The sequence below is a fragment of the Thamnophis sirtalis genome, unplaced genomic scaffold (assembly GCF_051295495.1).
Source record: "Thamnophis sirtalis isolate CommonGarterSnake01/CBP01778 unplaced genomic scaffold, rThaSir2_p1.2 scaffold_2, whole genome shotgun sequence".
NCBI lineage: Eukaryota > Metazoa > Chordata > Lepidosauria > Squamata > Natricidae > Thamnophis > Thamnophis sirtalis.
Genome location: NW_028261382.1, coordinates 31,946,170 through 31,966,819, shown reverse-complemented (window position 1 = coordinate 31,966,819; position 20,650 = coordinate 31,946,170). Strand labels below are relative to the sequence as shown.

Below are 20,650 nucleotides of genomic sequence, written 5' to 3'. Positions count from 1 at the left end.
AAAGGTGAATGGATTAATATATACAAGTGTAGACACCAGAATTCGTAAATCTTTTTGGAAAAGCAATGGATTTCATCTTCCTTTAACCAGTTTCATTGTATACACGATGTACAATGACAATAAAGGCTCTACTATACTATTTTGATTTAGGGACACAGTGGCTCAGTAGCTAAGATGCTGAGCTTGTTCATGAGGATGGTCGGCAGTTCGGCGGTTCAAATCCCTAGCGCCGCATAATGGAGCAAGCTCCCGTGACTTGTCCCAGATTCTGCCAAATGAGCAGCTCGAAAGCATGTAAAAAATGCAAGTAGAAAAATAGGAACCATCTTTGGTGGGAAGGGAACAGCGTTCCATGCGCCTTTGGCATTGAGTCATGCCGGCCACATGGCCACGGAGACGTCTTCGGAGAGTGCTGGCTCTTCAGGTTTGAAATGGAGATGAGCACCGCCCCCTAGAGTCAGGAACGACTAGCACATACATGCGAGCGGAACCTTTACCTTTACCTTATATTATTTTGACAGCCTGATACGAATGTGGGAAAGGGTGGCCCAATCCTTCTCCTTCGTCCTGCGCAATCTAACTGAGTAATCTTAAAACCGGAGTCACCAGAAGGATTTGCTTGTTCATGGTTGTGACTGATAGGACAACCAGAGTTTTGTAACTCCTGCTGAATTTCTAAGGCGGGTTGAAGCAAAGCAATGGCCAATGCAGTTAACTCCCATTTGATGGATGCTGCCTGCCTTAAAAAAACAACAACCTCAAAACAATCTCCCATATTATTCCCGGAATCCATATTTTGTCCACATTTTATTTATTTATTACTTTGTTCGTCAAACACCTACAAGATAAGTATAGATAAGAACATAAACATGAACAAAGGAAGTAAATACAGATAACTGGGGACAATAGGACAGGGACGGAAGGCACACTGGTGCGCTTATGCACTCTCCTTTTACGGACTTCTTAGGAATGGGGTGAGGTCCACGGGAGACAGTTTGAGGTTGAAGCTGTGGGGGTTTGAGGATGCAACAACAGAGTCAGGTAGAGCATTCCAGGCGTTGACCACTCTGTGGCTGAAGTCATATTTTCTGCAATCGAGTTTGAAGCGGCCTACCTTGAGTTTGTATCGATTGTTTGTCCGTGTGTTATTGAGGTTGAAGCTAAATTAGTCATTGACAGGTAGGACGTTGTAGCAGACAATTTTGTGTTCTACACTTAGCTCAGACCAAAGGCAGCGTAGTTCCAGGTTGTCCAAACCCAACATTTCAAGCCTGGTGGGATAAGGGATCCTATTGTGAGCAGAGGAGTGGAGGACTCTTCTCGTGAAATACCTTTGGACTCGTTCATTTGTATTAATGTCCAATATACAGTGTGGATTCCAGGCGGAACGAGCTGTATTCAAGAATTGGCCTGGTAAAGGTTTTGTACATTTGTTGGACAGGTCAATCTGGAGCTTCAGTGACCCCAGAAAGAGGTCAATAACCATTGTCATTTCAGGTGGTAGCACCTGCAGGGGTGCAACTGCGGAGGAGAGCAATCTCTGTTCTGCCTTTGTGAAGTTTGGAGATGCGGCCATGGACCATTTTTGAAGTTCAGAAACAAGGAAGCAACCGATCGAGGAAGGCCCTTTTTAGATTCTTCTTTTTTTTCAAAACAAAAAAAAATCTGATTATTTAGCCTTTGGGCATATAGATTGAGATCACCTGGGAAAAGCTCCCATGAATACGAGTTGGCAGAGCTTGGCAGAACTAGTATCCCACATCTGAAAGCAGAACAGGAAAAAATAAATCCACAGTTCTGTGTAAAAAGCTTTGGATTTCTCCAGGGTTGGTTCTTCGTAGGACCTGTTTTGCACAGCTGAGAGGTGTACTGCCCTGCCCAGATATTGCTTCAGACCATGACACAATAGACTCAGAAGTCAAAGAAAGAACTGGAAGCACGCTAGAAGTAGTCAGGGATGAAGCTTTGCTGGGCTTCAGAGGTGCATTTGTTGATCTCCCGATCTTTACCTGCAATTGTCTTATCTTCTCCTGGACCCTAGCTGGATGAAATGAACAGATGAAATGTTTTGTTTCTCTCATCCTGAAAACAGCCAGGATCTTCAAGGAAGAAAGAGCAGGCACTGACAGCTGAAGTCCTTGTTGGGTGAATTGTACACCTGTTCGACATGGTTTGTGGTGCACACCAAGACAAAGAGGATGATGAAGAAGAAGGACCACCCTTTAGCATCACTTATTATTGGAATAAAGGAAAGGAGCAGCCAGATTTCTGGAGAAATGGTAAAAATCAATCATTCCATACCGTTGGTGGAAAACATGGTGGTGGCCAGTGGTGGGATTCAAAATGCTTTACTATCAGTTCTGTGGCCGTGGCTTTGTGGGCATGGTGTGGCTCTGTGGGTGTGGCAGGGGAAGGATACTGCAAAATCCCCATTCCCTCCCCACTCCAGGGGAAGGATATTGCAAAATCCCCATTCCCTCCCCACTCCAGGGAAGGATACTGCAAAATCCTCATTCTCTCCCCACTCCAGGGGAAGGATACTGCAAAATCCCCATTCCCTCCCCACTCCAGGGGAAGGATACTGCAAAATCCCCATTCCCTCCCCACTCCAGGGGAAGGATACTGCAAAATCCCCATTCCCTCCCCACTCCTGGGGGAAGGATACTGCAAAATCCCCATTCCCTCCCCACTCCAGGGGAAGGATACTGCAAAATCCCCATTCCCGCTGCACTCCTGGGGGAAGAATACTGCAAAATCCCCATTCCCTCCCCACTCCAGGGGAAGGATACTGCAAAATCCCCATTCCCTCCCCACTCCTGGGGGAAGGATACTGCAAAATCCCCACTCCCTCCCCACTCCAGGGGAAGGATACTACAAAATCCCCATTCCCTCCCCACCCCACCAACCTTCTTTCCAGCTCTGTTCTCCTGTTCAGGGCAACAAAAGAAGATCAGCTGGGAGGCAGTGTGGGCCTGGCCAGCCTATTTGCCGGTTCTCCAGACTACTCAAAATTTCTGCTACCGGTTCTCCAGAACCTGTCAAAACTGGCTGAATACCACCTCTGGTGGTAGCCATAATAACAATGACCTGTTTGGGGCTTTAAAAAAATCATTTAATTTAATTTTCTGTTTGAACGGAAGCAGCTTTTGTGAACAAAAGTATTAAATGAAAATCATGATCTTATCGTATGAGCTGGAGTTGAGAGGAAGGATGGAAATCATCATCGCGATTAGATCCTTTTTCCTCTGCCAACTGGAAGTCCGGTTCCACCACCATAGAGTCTCCTCCTAGTGTGGCGTCCTTTTTCCTCTACCTGCCCTAACCAAAAGCCCTATCCATTGTGGAGTCATCAGCAACAGGGAGCCGCAGCAGAGGGATGAAAGAGCCCACATGCAGCTCCAGAGCCACAGATTGCTGGCCCCTGATTTAGAACAAGAGCCAGAAAGGTCACATGGAAAAAATTTCAAGTTCAGCTCATGGCCTTGCTAAACTGTATAAAAATGATATGTGATTACATCACCCTGTTCCAATTTTAACCTCTCTCTTTCAAAAGGAAGCTTTGTCAAAAATCCATGAAACTTATCTTGCCTTTGATAAAAAAAAACATCCTTTTGGCGTGCTTCAGTTGCGCTCATCTTAAACCCATATTAGCAAATATATCTCTCATCTGCTCGTCATTTCCCCAACGCCGTTGAAATATTCTTCCAAGCATTTCCTGGAGATTCACGGATGTGCACAGCGCACAATTTCTCCTCTGCAGCATTAGCAATGTTTTCCCAAAAGCATCACTTGATGAACAAAGCGAAGCTGAAGATGTGGATGTTCCACCTTCCAAATTTTATCCGTTAACTCTACTCCCCCCCCATCCCCAACCCCAAATCTCTCGTGCTGAAAATGCATCTGGAAATCTGAATCTTAATGGAAATTGACAATCGAACGAGACACAGGAGTGGGTAATTTGGAAGGCCGGTGCTGTGAAGACATTTCAAATGAAGCTTCAATTTGGCAGGCAGAAAATAGTTGCATTGGCTTTGTTGTCCATCGCACTTAGCTCCGGCTTACTTGATAAGCCAGAGTGATCTTGATTAACCTATTGCACCGAGCCAAAATGTGGCTTTGCCTGAGTGCGATGTGTGGACCCAAGTGTCATGTTTTGCAAAGCACCTTCCAAAGGGGCTTTTTTCAAGAGGCAAGTGGACTTCCCTTCTTTTTCCTTGAAGAGGTTTCGCTTCTCATCCATGGAAGCTTCTTCAGCTCGGACTGAATGGTGGGGAATGGAAGGATTCATCCTGAAGTGAAGAAGTTTTTGGATGAGAAGCGAGACGTCTTCAAGAGAAAACAGGAAAGTCCCGTTGCCTCTTGAAGAAGCACCTTTGTGTTGTGGCCTGCCAGCGGCCAATGGCACCAGATTCGGAAAGTGAGGAGGGTTGGGGAGGAAGATGGGCCAGTCCTGGAGTCTGGGGAAGGCTCGGATGAGAGCTCTGTGTCAGATGCAGAGTGGGGGCCAGGACTGTCTGGCAATTATCAGCTGCCTTCGGAGTCAGACATCAGCGAGGCAGAAGAACAGCTGGAGTCTGTTCCCAGTGTGCGCATACTCAGAATTGCCAGACGAAGGGAACAGCTAAAGAACAGGGGTCGACTTGGGAGTAAGGCTACAGGTGGACAATGAATGGCCCCTCCCAGAGGAAATAAAAGAGGAGCGAAAGGGGAGGGGAGTTTGCAGGAGACCATTAGTTCACTTCATTGGTTTGTGACTCTCTGAGACTCCTTGCCGATTTTTGCAGAGATCGGCCTGGCAGGTCTCCAAGCCAGATAAGGTCTGTGACTGTAAATCCTCCCTTGAAAGACTTTGCTGGATGTCAATGAGCAGAATTCACAGTCCATTAATAAAAGGGTTTTTTTGTCGGGACCAGGAGTTTGTTTCAGGCTCTTGGGAAGCCTCAGTCAGAACATTTGGGGACAACCATGACTTCAATGATTGAGAACCTCCATAGACATTTGTAAACCATGATTGATGACATATTGTGCAATTGATTGACTGGTTTAACCTGCCAACCTTGAACAATTAATTTTCCCAACGGTTGCATTGCAGACATTCCAAATGGACAAGTGCTTATCGTGTTGACAGCTCACAAGTCCCGTGGTCCTCCTCCTGCTGTCATGAATTCTTGGCAAGAGAAAGTGAAGACTTTGGGAATAGAGGTGAGGCTTCCAGTCTTGTTGAAACTTGCAACACGAAAATCAGCACTTTTAACAGATTCCCATTAGACGCAACACCACATTTTTCTCTCCTCCGTGCATGCACATACATGTGTTTTTGTGCGGTATGAGAAAATATGTATCTAAAATAGTATACAGAGGCATTTGTTGTTCTTGTTAATTGAGAAGTCATGTCCAACCCATCGCGACCCTGTGGACAATGTTCCTCCAGGCCTTCCTGTCCTCTACCATCCTCTGGAGTTCATTGAAGCTCACGCCGGCTTCTACAGTGACTCCATCCAGCCACCTCCTTCTCTGCCGTCCCCTTCTTCTTCTTTTGCCCTCCATCGTTCCCAGCATGAGGCTCTTCTCCAAGGAGTCCTTCCTTCTCATTAAGTGGCCAAAATATTTGAGTCTCCTCTTCAGGATCCGGCCTTCTAAAGAGCAATCAGGTTTGATCTCCTCTAGGACTGACCGGTTGGATGGCCTTGCAGTCCAAGAGGCTCGCAGGAGTCTTCTCCAGCACCAGAGTTCAAAGGCCTCCATTCTTTGGCGTTCAGCCTTTGTTATACATACGTATAAACGAGCTTAACATCTACTTCAAGTTAAGCTGGACCTGCTAAGGACTCCATGCTGTTTTCTTGTCAGCTATAAACGTGTAAGGTTTTTGCATCTCTTCCCATCCCAACTGGCAATCCTGAAATTGACTGGTTGTTTGGTCACCACACTATTAAAAAAGACGTTGAGACTCTAAAAAGAGTGCAGAGAAGAGCAGCCAGGATGATTATGGGACTGGAGGCTAAAACAGATGATTAACGGTTAGTGAAGAGAAGGACCAGAGGACACATGATAGTAGTCTTCCAATATTTGAGGGGCTGCCACAGAGAGGAGGGGGTCATGCAATTTTCCAAAGCACCGGAAGCAGGGGTGGATTGCTGCCGGCATTATTGCCGGTTGGGTGCACAAAAAAGTTTGTGTTTGAGTCAAATCCCTTTCAGATGGTGGCTTGGAGTCAGTAACCAACTCCCCTCCAGATGTGCCTGGAACTGGTTCATCTTCCTCCAAGCTGACATCTGGAGAGATAACTGGGAAAGCATCCAGGGAGTCATCACACTGGGATGGGGAACTATGACCCTTTTATGATTTGCGGACTTCAACTCCCAGAATTCCTGAGCCAGCCAGCCAGCCATTCTGGGAGTTGAAGTCCACAAGTCCTAAAGCGGCCATAGTTGGCCAATCCTATCCTAGAGTGGCAGGTTTGCTGATGGATATGTTTAAATGCCTCCAGGGAAGGTAGGAAACGGAAGCTCACCTAAGACTCTCTGTTACCTGCCTAAGCAGGGGTTGGACTAGAAAACCTCCAAAGTCCCTTCCAACTTGTTCTGTTCTGTTCTGTTCTGTTCTACTCTACTCTACTCTACTCTACTCCACTCCACTCCACTCCACTCCACTCCACTCCACTCCACTCCACTCCACTCCACTCCACTCCACTCCACTCCACTCTACTCTACTGGACTCTACAGACTTGACTTGACTCTACTCTACTGGACTCTACTCTACTGGACTTGACTCTACTCTACTAGACTCTATTCTACTGGACTTGATTTGACTTGACCCTACTCTACTCTACTCTACTGGGCTCTACTCTACTGGACTCTACTCTACTGGACTTGACTTGACTCTACTCTACTCTACTGGACTCTACTGACTTGACTTTACTCTACTGGACTCTACTCTACTGGACTTGACTTGACTCTACTCTACTCGACTAGACTCTACTCTACTCTATTGGACTTGACTCTACTCTACTCTAAAGGACTCTACTCTACTGGACTCTACTCTATTGGACTCTACTCTATTCTACTCTACTATTATTAACAGCTCTTATCCCGAGTACATTTCCCATGATGTTTAACCCAAATCTCCTCCTCAAGTGACAAACCCAAGTCTGATGTTGTGCGGTTATCCAAACAGGTGACAGAAGACCAGTGGGAAACTTTGATACAACGGGCTGTACTGGAGCCAGAAATAAGAACGTACCTATTGTACAACTCCAGAGGAATAAGGATGGCCATTGCTGCGGTAAGAACCCCGTAGAACTATGGGGGAGGCATTTGGAGTATGCAGTGCTCTGTTGGTGACAAAGGGCTACACAGGTAGTCCTCAACATACAACAGTTCATTTGGGACCGTTCAAAGTTACAATGTCACTGGAAAAAAAAAAGACTTACGACACTTTTTCACACTTATGACCATTGCAGCATCCTCATGGCCACGTGACCAAGATTGTGGGGTAATGTGGGCTAAATCTATTGAATCTGTCTATATCTATCACAGAAGTGAGTACCGCCCCCCTCACATTTTGTAAATATTTAAGTCTTATCTTTTCAACACTGAAGAAATGACACTTGGCTATAATGTAAAGTAGTGAGTATACAGCTTGTACAACAGTGTAAATGGGCTGTCCCCTCAAAATAACGCAACATACAGCCATTAATGTCTAAACTGCTGGCAAGATATAATTAAATATTTACAAAATGTGAGGGGGGGGTACTCACTTCTATGATGTTCTATCTATCTATCTATCTATCTATCTATCTATCTATCTATCTATCTATCTATCTATCTATCTATCTATCATCTATCTATCTATCTATCTATCTATCATCTATCTATCTATCTATCTATCTATCTATCTATCTATCTATCTATCTATCATCCCTATATCTAGTATCTCTCTCTTCTCTCTCCATCTATTTCATATCACTATCTCTCTCATCTATCTATCTAGTATCTATCTCATTCTTTGTCTGTGTTTGTGTGTGTGTGACTGTCATCTGTCTGTCTGTCTGTCTGTCTGTCTGTCTGTCTATCTATCTATCTATCTATCTATCTATCTATCTATCTATCTATCTATCTATCTATCTATCTATCCTCTATATCTAGCATCTCTCTCATCTCCATCTATTTCATATCACTATCTCTCTCATCTATATCTAGTATCTATCTCATTCTTTGTCTGTCTGTTGTCTGTGTGTCTATCCACTTATCTATCTATCTATCTATCTATCTATCTATCTATCTATCTATCTATCTATCTATCTATCATCTATCATCCTAATATCTCTTTCATCTCTATCATCTCTCATCTCTGTCTACCTACCTACCTACCTACCTACCTACCTACCTACCTACCTACCTACCTACCTACCCTTCTAATATCTCTATAACCTCTCATCTCTATCTCATCTATCTATCTATCTATCTATCTATCTATCTATCTATCTATCTATCTATCTATCTATCTATCTATCTATCTATCTATCTATCTATCCCTCTAAAGCTCATATGCCATTCAGCTCGCCAATGGGGACTCTAGACGGCTTACAGATGTATAAAAGATTCTTTTTAATCTTTTCAAGAGTAAATATTGCTCTCAGTTGTCCTTAAGTGCCATCTCGGAGATGGGCGGTCCCTCAATTTGATAAGAAGCAAATAAGTAAATAACCATGATTATCATTGCTTGTGCAGTCAGCCAAATATTTAGACCATATTTCAGCATTTTTATTTCCCTGTTATTATCATTATTATTATTATTTCTGAGACTTAATCTCTCTCTTTTCAGATTGTTTATGTGATTCTTTGGATCAACCTTTATTCCGTCCTCCAAATTTTTTCGGTCGGACAGCCTTGGAAAGTCAGTGTTTTGGTTACCCTTGTAGCCTTGGTGGCCGCTGTGGCCATTCTTGTCTTAATTCATCACTACCAAAGAAAGGTAAAACAGGACTGGATTGTATCCAGTTGCCATTTCCATTTTTTTTGTTAATTAATCTCCCCATAATCCCTTGCATCAGAACGAAGTCGGGGCAAATGAATGCAGCTGAGCATTTACTGACTGGATACCCTTCCTGTCACCAATGCGGAGTTTGCAGCAGATATTTTCTCCTTGTGCCCAGAGAGAGAAATATCTGCTGCTACCTACCACATTTCCCCGAAAATAGGACAGGGTCTTATTTTCTTTTGACCCCTGAAATAAGCGCTTGGCCTTATTTTCGGAGGAGGTCTTATTATTTTTGAGGTGCAGGAGGCAGCGAGCGGGGTCACCTCATGGCTGCTGCTGTGTTGCAATATTTTCAGGGAGGGCTTATTTTAGCGCAAGAGCCTGATTGGGCTTATTATCCGGGGAGGTCTTATTTTTTGGGGAAAAACAGGGTAGGATTGAACTCACAACCTCCTCATTGTGAGGTGAAAGGTTCACCTCTAAGCCACCGCACCACTCATCCATTTGCCATTTCCATGAGGGATTAATATTTCTATATATATCTTATTCTTTGACCCTGGGTGATTCCTACTATTGGTAAGCAACAGATGGAAAGAATTAAGCTCTATCAAATGAGGTTTAGCAGGAATCCCATGGGTGGGATACATGAGGCGATGCTTCCTTTATCCTCGGAGGATGATATCAGCACATTTTACGACATCGCATCCCTCCTCCTGTTGTAGCAATCATGCCTGAGTCATGTTTAGGTTTTAATTTCTCCTGTATGTCTTGTGACTTCAAGTCTCTTCCCCTGCTCTCTCGAGACAGCTGGGGTTGAAATCACTGTCTCTTGGGCTGTGGGGTCGTTTGTGTTCTCTGAACTTGGTGATGTTCTTGCGAGTGTTTCATTACCAAATTAGGGAACTTCCTCAGTGTGTAGTGTATTGGAACAATGATGATATTCCCTAGTTGGATAGTGAAACATCTTCAGGAAAACCATCAACCTCAGAGAGCTTCTCCTCCTCATCCTCCTTTTCTTCTCCACAAGCCTAAATTCTTTTTTTTTAAACATTTTTTTTATTTTTATTAAACACACACAAAAAACAATCATTTTACATTACATCTTGTAGAAAGTGTATCAATTGGTTACAATTAGCATTCGTGCATCTCTTCCGCAGCCCTCACTTACATTCGTATCCAATGTCAAAGTTCTTGATGAGTCTTACTTTCAACCTATCATAGTTGTCATTTAACTGAAATTGTTTTAGTGTCCTTTTGCCTAGAATAATCCATAGTTAAAAAACGCAACCACCTAATGGCATTTCATTAATTATTACAGAGTCATCCAATAGCCTTAAACCTTTATAACATATTCTAAACAAAAATAAGTTGACCAATCACTGTTTACAATTTGTGTCCACGTTCCTTTTGTTATGGTAGCACATATATGTATCATTAACTGTATCCCTTATCCTTATCATTCCATTGTTAGTTGTTATAATTAATATCGGTTAACAAAAAAATCCTTTACTGTTATATCTATTTTCTTCTCATCAAACCAACATATGTGTGTACCTTATTGCCCTTAATCAATTATTTATTTAACCATCTATAAGTTACTAAATTACTACTTACTAATTATAAAACTTAGTTAAATTTTTTGTTATCTACTTTCATATATCCAATAACATTATACCTTTATAACATATTCAAAATAAGAATTAATTAAGCCTACATTCTTCTAGGATTGATGATGTTACCTAGTTGAGTCATGAAACACCTATAAGAAAACAACCAAGTTCAGAGAACTCAAGGACCCTATAGCCTTCCTCCTCCTCTTCCTCTTTCCCCCTCCTCCTCCTCTCCACAAGCCTACTTCCTTCTAGGACTGAGGATGTTACCCAGTTGGGTAATGAAACATCTTCAAGAAAACCACCAACCTCAGAGGGCTCAAGGACCCTATAGTCTTCCTCCTCCTCCTCCTCCTCTCTACAAGCCTACTTCCTTCTAGGACTGATGATGTTATCTAATTGGGTCATGAAACATCTTCAAGAAAATCACCAACCTCAGAGAGCTCAAGGACCCTATAGCCTTCCTCCTCCTCTTCCTCTTCCTCTTCCTCTTCCTCCTCCTCTCTACAAGCCTACTTCCTTCTAGGACTGATGATGTTATCTAGTTGGGTCATGAAACATCTTCAAGAAAACCACCAACCTCAGAGAGCTCAAGGACCCTATAGCCTTCCTCCTCTTCCTCCTCCTCCTCCTCCTCCTCCTCCTCCTCCTCCTCCTCCTCCTCCTCCTCCTCCCCCTCCTCCTCCTCCTCCTCCTCTTCTCTACAAGCCTACTTCCTTCTAGGACTGATGATGTTATCTAGTTGGGTCATGGAATACCTACAAGAAAACAATCAAGCTCAGAGAGCATCAAAGATCCCACAGCCCCCCCCACTTCTCCTGAAAACCCAACTTCCTTCTAGCACTGATTGTCAGGGTTCTGACAGATGCCCTAATTAATTTAATTCATGAGCCTTGAGCCAAGTTTCAAAAGAAATCCAGTTATTTATTACGAGCAATGTGTCAGCATGTACCAAGTGGAGTTAGCTCTGCCCCATGGGATGTACGGCCCACCCATGGCCCTGTTTCCCCCACCTCCTCCCAGGGTGTGTCATAAATCACATTCTCCAATGGAGCATTTTGGTTGTGGCAGCTCTCCCCTCCTGCCTATGGCAACTCGAGGGCAGGCCAAGAATGCTTTATGAGTTGACACTGATGATGTTACCTAGTTTGGCAATGAAATGTCTTCAAGAAAACCCCCAAGTTCAGAGAACACAAAGGTTCTCACAGTCTGCAAATATTCTCTTCTGCAGGTTTCTCTTGAGTTGGTTTTGTTCTTTCGTTAGGGTGTTGATTTATCTCAGCTCCCACAAATGTACTCAAAGGGTGCTACAATTACCCAAAAATGCTAAATCAGGATTTGCCAATTTGGTGAAGTCCCAAAACACATCCTGGCTTTTTTACGGAACCTCAGATCCTTTCCCTAAAAGTTCAGGAGATCAAATTTAGAGGCATTAATTTTCTTCCCTACAAAATGCGTTCTTGATTCCGCCGGGCTGTCGCTGATTTCAAATTAAATGTAATTAACGTGAGGTCGCCGGATGGCTCCCCGTGCTTTTGACAATTTCCCCTTCTGCCTAAATGAAAAATTAAATAGAGACTTTGGCAGAAGCCTGTGGAGCTGACTCGGTAATTGTGTTGTCACCTCGCCCGCATCCATTACTTATTTTGTATCTTGGCTGAGAGGCTGGCCTTAGAGGGGGCTTGTCAGGTTGCGTAGAATCGAGACGTGAAGACTTCACAACAGATTAGAGCAGGGGTGAAATCTTCCCGTTCTTCGTATGTTTGAGCCTCCAGTCCCCTCATCATCCTGGTTGCTCTTCTCTGCCCTCTTTCTAGAGTCTCAACATCTTTTTTATAGTGTGGTGCAGAGGTGAGTTCCTACCAGTTCGCACCTATTCGGTAGAACGGGTTTGTCAAATTTACCGGACCGGTTAGAAGAGGTTCCACCAGTGGACCCACAAAGCAGGCCACACCTACAGAAGAGGTTCCAAAAATTTTTGAAACCCACCACTGCTAAAGAGTTAGGGGTGCAAGGATCTTGTAACTTGACAGCTTTAAGACTTGCACACTTCAATGCCAGAGTTCCTGAGCCAACATGACTGGAGGAGGAATTCAGGGAATTGAAGTCCACAAGTCTTAAAGCTGTCAAGTTTGAAGACCCCTAGTTTTTTTTCTAAAGGGTTAGGGGTGCAAGGGTCTTGTAACTTGACAGCTTTAAGACTTGCACACTTCAATGCCAGAGTTCCTGAGCCAACATGACTGGAGGAGGAATTCTGGGAATTGAAGTCCACAAGTCTTAAAGCTGTCAAGTTTGAAGACCCCTAGTTTTTTTTCTAAAGGGTTAGGGGTGCAAGGATCTTGTAACTTGACAGTTTTAAGACTTGCATGCTTCAATGCCAGAGTTCCTGAGCCAACATGACTGGAGGAGGAATTCTGGGAATTGAAGTCCACAAGTCTTAAAGCTGTCAAGTTTGAAGACCCCTAGTTTTTTTTTCTAAAGGGTTAGGGGTGCAAGGGTCTTGTAACTTGACAGCTTTAAGACTTGCACACTTCAATGCCAGATTTCCTGAGCCAACATGACTGGAGGAGGAATTCTGGGAATTGAAGTCCACAAGTCTTAAAGCTGTCAAGTTTGAAGACCCCTAGTTTTTTTTCTAAAGGGTTAGGGGTGCAAGGGTCTTGTAACTTGACAGCTTTAAGACTTGCACACTTCAATGCCAGAGTTCCTGAGCCAACATGACTGGAGGAGGAATTCTAGGAATTGAAGTTCACAAGTCTTAAAGCTGTCAAGTTTGAAGACCCCTAGTTTTTTTTCTAAAGGGTTAGGGGTGCAAGGGTCTTGTAACTTGACAGCTTTAAGACTTGCACGCTTCAATGCCAGAGTTCCCAAGCCAACATGACTGGAGGAGGAATTCTGGGAATTGAAGTCCACAAGTCTTAAAGCTGTCAAGTTTGAAGACCCCTAGTTTTTTTTCTAAAGGGTTAGGGGTGCAAGGGTCTTGTAACTTGACAGCTTTAAGACTTGCACACTTCAATGCCAGAGTTCCTGAGCCAACATGACTGGAGGAGGAATTCTGGGAATTGAAGTCCACAAGTCTTAAAGCTGTCAAGTTTGAAGACCCCTAGTTTTTTTTCTAAAGGGTTAGGGGTGCAAGGGTCTTGTAACTTGACAGCTTTAAGACTTGCACGCTTCAATGCCAGAGTTCCCGAGCCAACATGACTGGAGGAGGAATTCTGGGAATTGAAGTCCACAAGTCTTAAAGCTGTCAAGTTTGAAGACCCCTAGTTTTTTTTCTAAAGGGTTAGGGGTGCAAGGGTCTTGTAACTTGTCAGCTTTAAGACTTGCATGCTTCAATGCCAGAGTTTCTGAATAGCTACTTGGACCGACCTAAGTACTAATTCATAATTTCATATCCGGTCACATGGGTGGCAAGCCACTCCCATCTGGTCACATGGGTGGCAAGCCACTCCCACAAAGGAGGCCACACCCACAGAGTAAGTTCGAACAATTTTTGAAACCCACCACTGGTGTGGTGACCCAAACTGGATGCAATACTCTAGGTGTGGCCTTACTAGGGCTTTATAGAGTGGTGTTAGTACCTCCCTTGATCTTGGTTGTATCCCTTTGTTAATGCAATTTAGGATTGCATTGGCTTTTTTGGCTGCCGCTGCACAATGTTGGCTCCTATTTAGCTGGTTGTTCTTCTCATCTTCCTTTTCCTTCTCTTTATCAGATGAATGTGAGTACAGATATGAGGCTAATGGCTGCCAATGAAGCCTTCATGAATCTTGGATTTCTGGTAGGGATGACAAATATTCTGGAGAAGAACTGTGCTGCCCCGCAGGTATGTTTTTTCTGAAATGGGACTTTCCTAACAATAGCAATAGCAATAGCAATAGCAATAGCAGTAGACTTATATACCGCTTCATAGGCCTTTCAGGCCTCTCTAAGCGGTTTACAGAGAGTCAGCATATTGCCCCCAACAATCTGGGTCCTCATTTTACCCACCTCGGAAGGATGGAAGGCTGAGTCAACCCTGAGCCGGTGAGATTTGAACCGCTGACCTGCTGATCTAGCAGTAGCCTGCAGTGCTGCATTTAACCACTGCGCCACCTTGGCTCTAACAGAATAGTAAATCAGTCCAATCTCTTCTTAAAAACTTCCAGTGATGGAGCACCCATAACTTCTGAAGGCAAGCTCTTCCATTGATTAAATGGATCTGGGATTATAGAATACCAGTTTTGGGAAGGATCCTTAGAGGTCTTCTAATCCAACCTTGCTCAAGGAGGAAAAGTCCAGCTGATTTTTGGGTCTCTGCTGTGCATGTGAGAGATGCACACTCATGCACGAGGGTGCTGGGGGGGAGCATGGTGGGCGTCACTCCCCACACACTCCGTTTTTGGTGCCAGGAGGCTTCAGGGAGGACCTCCAGAGCCCAGGTGAGGCCATTTTTGCCCTCCCGGAGGCTTGAAAAGGGTAAAAATGCCCCCCCTCACTGTGGTGCAGGGACATTGCATTGTGGGTGTGGGGGCACACAGGCATGTGTGATTCTGGCATGCAAGAACAAAAGCCACCTCTGCCTTATGCCATTTGGGACACAATGGCTGTCCAATCTCTTCTTAAAAACTTCCAGTGATGGAGCACTCACAACCTCTGGAGGCAAGTCATTTCTCTACATCTATCCCATGAAACATTATAGTTTTGCTTGCAAGAATTTCCGCCTTCTGAAGATAAGATCTCAGGCTTTGGAGGGTTGTATGGAAGTTCTGGATGTGAGTCACTTCTTTACACAAATGGTGTAGTGTCACATCTGTGAAATGCAAGAAATTGCTCTGTCCATCGAAGAGACAGCTGATTTTTGCCAGGTGCTTTCTTGTTTATCTTCCTCCCTTCCGTTCTCCTTCAGTTGTGGTTTGTTCGTTTCGATGTTGAACCCTGCCTTCAGTCTTTGGCGGATTCGCTGGCTACTCTGAAGAGAAATCAGGAGGTAAGTGGCTTGGCTGCTCCTTCTCTACAAGCCTCTTGGATGCGTGGGTCAAAAAAAAAAAAGAGGACGCCTGAAATGCATTCTGGTCCAGTTAATTGGGTTCTCAGAGAAATAAATCACATTTAGATGCCTTGCTGCAACAGATGAAAATGCTAACACTTCTCCCTACACCCTGAAACTTCTACAACGTTCAAAAAATTAAAAAAATTGACATTTGATGTCCTCCACTCACACTTCAGTCAGTCCCATTCATCGTCATCTTTTAACAACCCCATAATAATCCCTTTGTTCTGCACTTGGCTTCCCAAGAGCATGAAGCAAACTCCTGGTCCTGACCAAAAACCCCTTTTATTAATTGACTGTGGATTCTGCTCCTTCACATCCAGCAAAGTCTTTCCAGGGAGGACTTGCAGTCACGGACCTTATCTGGCTTGGACCATATCTGCAAAACGTGGCAAGGAAACTCGGAGAGTCACGAACCAATTAAGAGAACTAATTGTCTCCTGCAAACTCTGTGGGCTCTGTGTCAGAAGCAGAGAGGGGGCCAGAGCCGTCTGACAGTTATCAGCTGCCTTCAGAGTCAGACATCAGTGAGGCAGAGGAACAGCTGGAGCCTGTTTCCAGTGTGCACATGCGCAAAGTTGCCCGATGAAGGGAACAGCTAAAAAATAGGGGTCGACTTGGGAGTAAGGCCACAGGTGAATGATGAATGGCCCCTCCCAGAGGAAATAAAAGAGGAGCGAAAGGGGAGTGGAGTTTGCAGGAGACCATTAATTTGCTTCATTGGTTTGTGATTCTCTGAGACTCCTTGCCAAGTTTTGCAGAGATCGGCCTGGCAGCTCTCCAAGCCAGATAAGGTCCGTGACTGCAAGTCCTCCCTGGAAAGACTTTGCTAAATGCGAATGAGTGGAATCCACAGTCAATTAATAAAAGGGGTTTTTGGTTGGGACAAGGAGTTTGCTTCATGCGCTTGGGAAGCCTCGATCAGAAAACACATCGAACAAAACCTGAAAGAGATTTTTCAGATTTGAGCCATTGCTTTGGATTTGCTGACTCTCCCATTGCTTTCTCTAAAATAAATCGTGGTCTCCATTGCCAGTCGGCTCTGAAGCGCAATCTGGAAGCCGTCGGCATTGTAATTGAGACAGCTGCCCTGCCAACTTGGGAAAAGCAACTGAATGATTCTTTGGAAGAATCTTCCCTCTTGCCAGAGATAAAGACGAAAGGCAGCAAGAATTTCTTAGCCCGCCGAGAATTCCTCCGTCTCGTCCCGGACAGAACACCCGAGGTAAGAATTCCCTTTCCGTTTCTTTCTCTTCCTTTCCTCTTCTGCTTGGAAGGCCAGCAAAATGATTGGAATAGAAATCAGAACAACAGAGTTATCTGGAAGGGACCTCGAAGGTCTTCTAGTCCAACCCCCTGCTCAAGCAGGAGACCCTATATATCATTTGAGACAGGAAACTTTTCGGGGTTCCAAGTAACAAATCCAATGCAGTCAAACCTCTGAGGCCTAGATTGTTCCTCAAAGTCCAAATTTATTACTACTTTAGTTCTACAGAGGAATGATTGACTCTGTCATCTGCACCTCCATAACTGTCTGGTTTGGCTCTGCAACCCAACAAGACAGGCACAGACTTCAGAGGATAATTAGAATTGCAGAAAAAACATTGGCTGCCAACCTGCCTTCCATGGAGGATCTGTATATTGCACGAGTCAAAAAGAGGGCTGTGAAAATATCTACAGACCCCTCGCATCCTGGACATCAATTGTTTCAACTCCTACCCTCAAAACGACACTATAGGGCACCGCACACCAGAACAACTAGAAACAAGGACAGTTTTTTCCTGAACGCCATCACTCTGCTAAAAAAACTAATTCAACACAACACTGTCAAATTATTCACTAAGGCTGTCTTACTGTTACTATTAGTCTTCTCGTTGTTCCTATCACCCACCTCCTCCTATGGCTGCAGGTCTGTAACCTGCATCCTTGTTGCTTGCATCCTTATGATTTTTATTGATATTGATTGTTTCCTGATTGCTTATTTGTACCTGGAAGAAATATTTTCCTCTATTTCCGTGATATAACAACCTGAAGTACTCAGTCTATGCTTCACTGATGCCTTGAGGTTCGTCGTGGGAAGAGAAGCTTCCGGGGAGAGCATGTGACAATGTATTGCTCAAGAGTTTTGCAATCACAATTGTTTTGAAAACCCCTGAGCTGCAAAGGATGTCCGCATGACTCAGCTGGAATCCCATGTGAAAGTGAACCCGTGTTCTGAACACGCCTTTTGTGTTATATTATTTCAGATCCGCCCTCAATCCCTAGGGAGTGTGACTGATGCACAACACAGATTTAACATATTAACTGAGTTGGAAAAGGAACCTTGTAGGCCTTCTAGTCCAATGACCTCTCCCCCACAACCCCAGTAGGAGACCTTACATCATTTCTGATAGATGGCAGTCTAGTCTCTTCTTGAAGGCTTCCAGTGATGAAAATCCCACACCTTCTGAAGGCAACTTCTGTTCCTTTGGTTGATTGTTCTCACTGTCAGAAAATTTCTCCTTATTTTTAAGTTGAATTTCCCCTTGGTGAGTTTCCATCCATTGTTCCTTGTCTGGCCTTCAGGTGCTTTGGAAAATAGCTTGCCCCCCCTCCTCTCTGTGGCAGCCCCTCAAATATTATGTCCCCCCCCCTGGTCCTTCTCTTCATTAGACTAGCCATGCTCAGTTCCTGCAATCGTTCATCATATGCCTCTAGTCTCTAATCATCTTGGTTGCTCTTCTCTGCCCTCTTTCTAGAGTCTCAACATCTTTTTCATAGTGTCTGTCTGTCTGTCTGTCTGTCTGCCTGTGTTTTATCTATCTGTCTGTCTATCTATCTATCTATCTATCTATCTATCTATCTATCTATCTATCTATCATCTATCATCCGCCGTCTGTCCATCCATCCATCCATCCATCTCATCTATCTATGTCATCTGTCTGTCTGTCTGTCTGTCTGTCTGTCTATCTATCTATCTATCTATCTATCTATCTATCTATCTATCTATCCATCCATCCATCCATCCATCCATCCATCCATCCATCCATCCATCCATCCCCCTGGATAAAATTCTAGGCAGGCAAGAAATTAGCTGGGACCAAAAAGGACATTGGAATAAAAATCCTTGCCTTTAATTTGTTTTTGGGGTTGTACACAAGCATGGATTTTTCTTTAATTCTTGGGTTGAGGCTGAGATTTTTACTCATGAGAAACTCCTGTTCAGCCTCCAGGGTTTGCTGCTGGGTCAGAATAAAATAGACTTCCTTATTTATGTGTTCATGGCCATGTTATACTTATTTATATCCCTCTATTTGTACCAATCTCATGCATAATTGTCCATGCCTCTACCAATACCTGTTACCTTGTACACGTTGACAAATAAATAAATAAAATAGAATTAATGTTGACTTCTTGTCTTTTGTTTCAGACAATGGCCCAGCAGCTCTTGATGGTTTTCAGCAGCTACTATGTCAGGCTCTTGGTCAGTGGTCAGCTTCCAGAAGTCCATGCGGGGCAGCACAAAACTATTGGCCAGAAGCCTTGTCTCTGTCACTTTGTAAAGACTAAATTGCTGGGAAAAGAATTCTCCGAGTTCCAATAAAGGTGGACATTATGTTAGCAACCAAGGCTCTTAATCGTCAAAGACTGAAAATTAGAAGTCTGAGGGAATGAAGAATGGTTTGCATTGTTCTCCCTACAAAAGAACCAGGTCTAAAAATATTTTTTGGGAAAATGTCTGTGCCTTTTTGTGATGAGAGACTACATTATATTTGCATCAGGATCTGCCTCTGAGTGATAAGAAGGCTTTTTGCCATGTGGTATATTGTTTTGCCGGCCTCTGGATTGGATTCTCATGCATTGTTGGTTGCGCAGAGTCGTGACAATGAGTTGGCAGCCATATCCATGCTGGGAAAAAAAAGAAAAGAAAAAGAAAGAAAGAAAGAAAGAAAGAAAGAGGGAGGGAGAGAAGGAAAGAAAGAAAAAGTAAAGAAAGAAGGAAAGAGGAAAAAGAAAGGAGGAATGAAGGAAAGAGAAAGAAAAAAGAAAGGAAGGGAAAGAAATAAAAAGAAAAAGGAAGGAAGGAAGAAAGAGGAGAGAGAAAGAAAGAAGGCAAAGAAAGAAACAAGGAGGGAGAGAAAAAAGAGAAAGAAAGAATAAAGAAAGAAAAAGGAAGGGAAAGGGAAAGAAAGAATGAAAGATAAGAAAAAAGGGAAAGAAAGAAAAAGAAAAAGGCAGGAAGAGAGAAAGAGGAGAAAGAAAGAAAGAAAGAAGGCAAAGAAAGAAAGGGGGAGGGAGAGAAAAGAAAGAGAAAGAAGAGAAAGAGAAAAAGGAAGGGAAAGGGAAAGAAAGTATGAAAGAAAGAAAAACGGGAAAGAAAGAAAAAGAAAAAGAAGGAAGGAAAGAGAGAAAGAGTAGAAAGAGAAAGAAAAGAAGGAAGGAAATAAAGAAAGAAAGAGAAAGGGAGAGAGAGAAGAAAGAAAAAAAGAAAGAAAAAGGAAAGGGAAAGAGAAGGAAAGAAAGAAGGAAGGAAAGAAAGAAAGAAAGAAAGAAAAGAAAAAGAAGGAAGGAAAAAAGAAAGAAAAAGGAAGAAAGGAGGGAAAAGGAAGAAAAGAAAAAGGAAGGAAGGAAAAGAAAGAGAAAAGGAACGGAGGGAAGGAAGGAAAGAAAGAAAGAATAAAGAAAGAGAAAAAGGAAGGGAAATGGAAAGGGAAAGAAAGAAAGAAAGAAAGGAAGAAAAGAAAAAAGGGAAAGAAAGAAAAAAGAAGGGAGGAAGGAAAGAGAGAAAGAGTAGAAAAAGAAAGAAAAGAAGGAAGGCAAATAAAGAAAGAAAGGGAGAGAGAGAAGAAAAGAAAGAGAAAGAAAAAGGAAGGAAGCGAAAGAGAAAGGGAAAGAAAGAAGGAAAGAAAGAAAATAAAAAGGAAGGAAGGAAATAAAGAAAAAAGGAAGGAAAGAAAAGAAAGAAAAGAAAAAGAAGGAAGGAAAAAAGAAAGAAAAAAAGAAGGAAAGGAAAGGAAAGAAAAGAAAAAGAAGGAAGGAAAAAAGAAAG

At 43.4% G+C, this 20,650-nt stretch overlaps 1 protein-coding gene across 1 annotated transcript; it reads left to right on the top strand.

The window, feature by feature from the left end:
- Window positions 1–2,152: 2,152 nt before the first annotated feature.
- TMEM268 (transmembrane protein 268) lies at window positions 2,153–19,545 on the top strand (the record flags this gene model as incomplete). The annotated part of the gene is made up of 8 exons (XM_087703883.1): window positions 2,153–2,279; window positions 5,093–5,202; window positions 7,174–7,281; window positions 8,824–8,973; window positions 14,305–14,415; window positions 15,478–15,558; window positions 16,658–16,846; window positions 19,031–19,545. Coding segments are annotated over 8 exons (1,050 nt in total), but the record flags the coding sequence as incomplete, so codon positions are not given.
- Window positions 19,546–20,650: the final 1,105 nt, after the last annotated feature.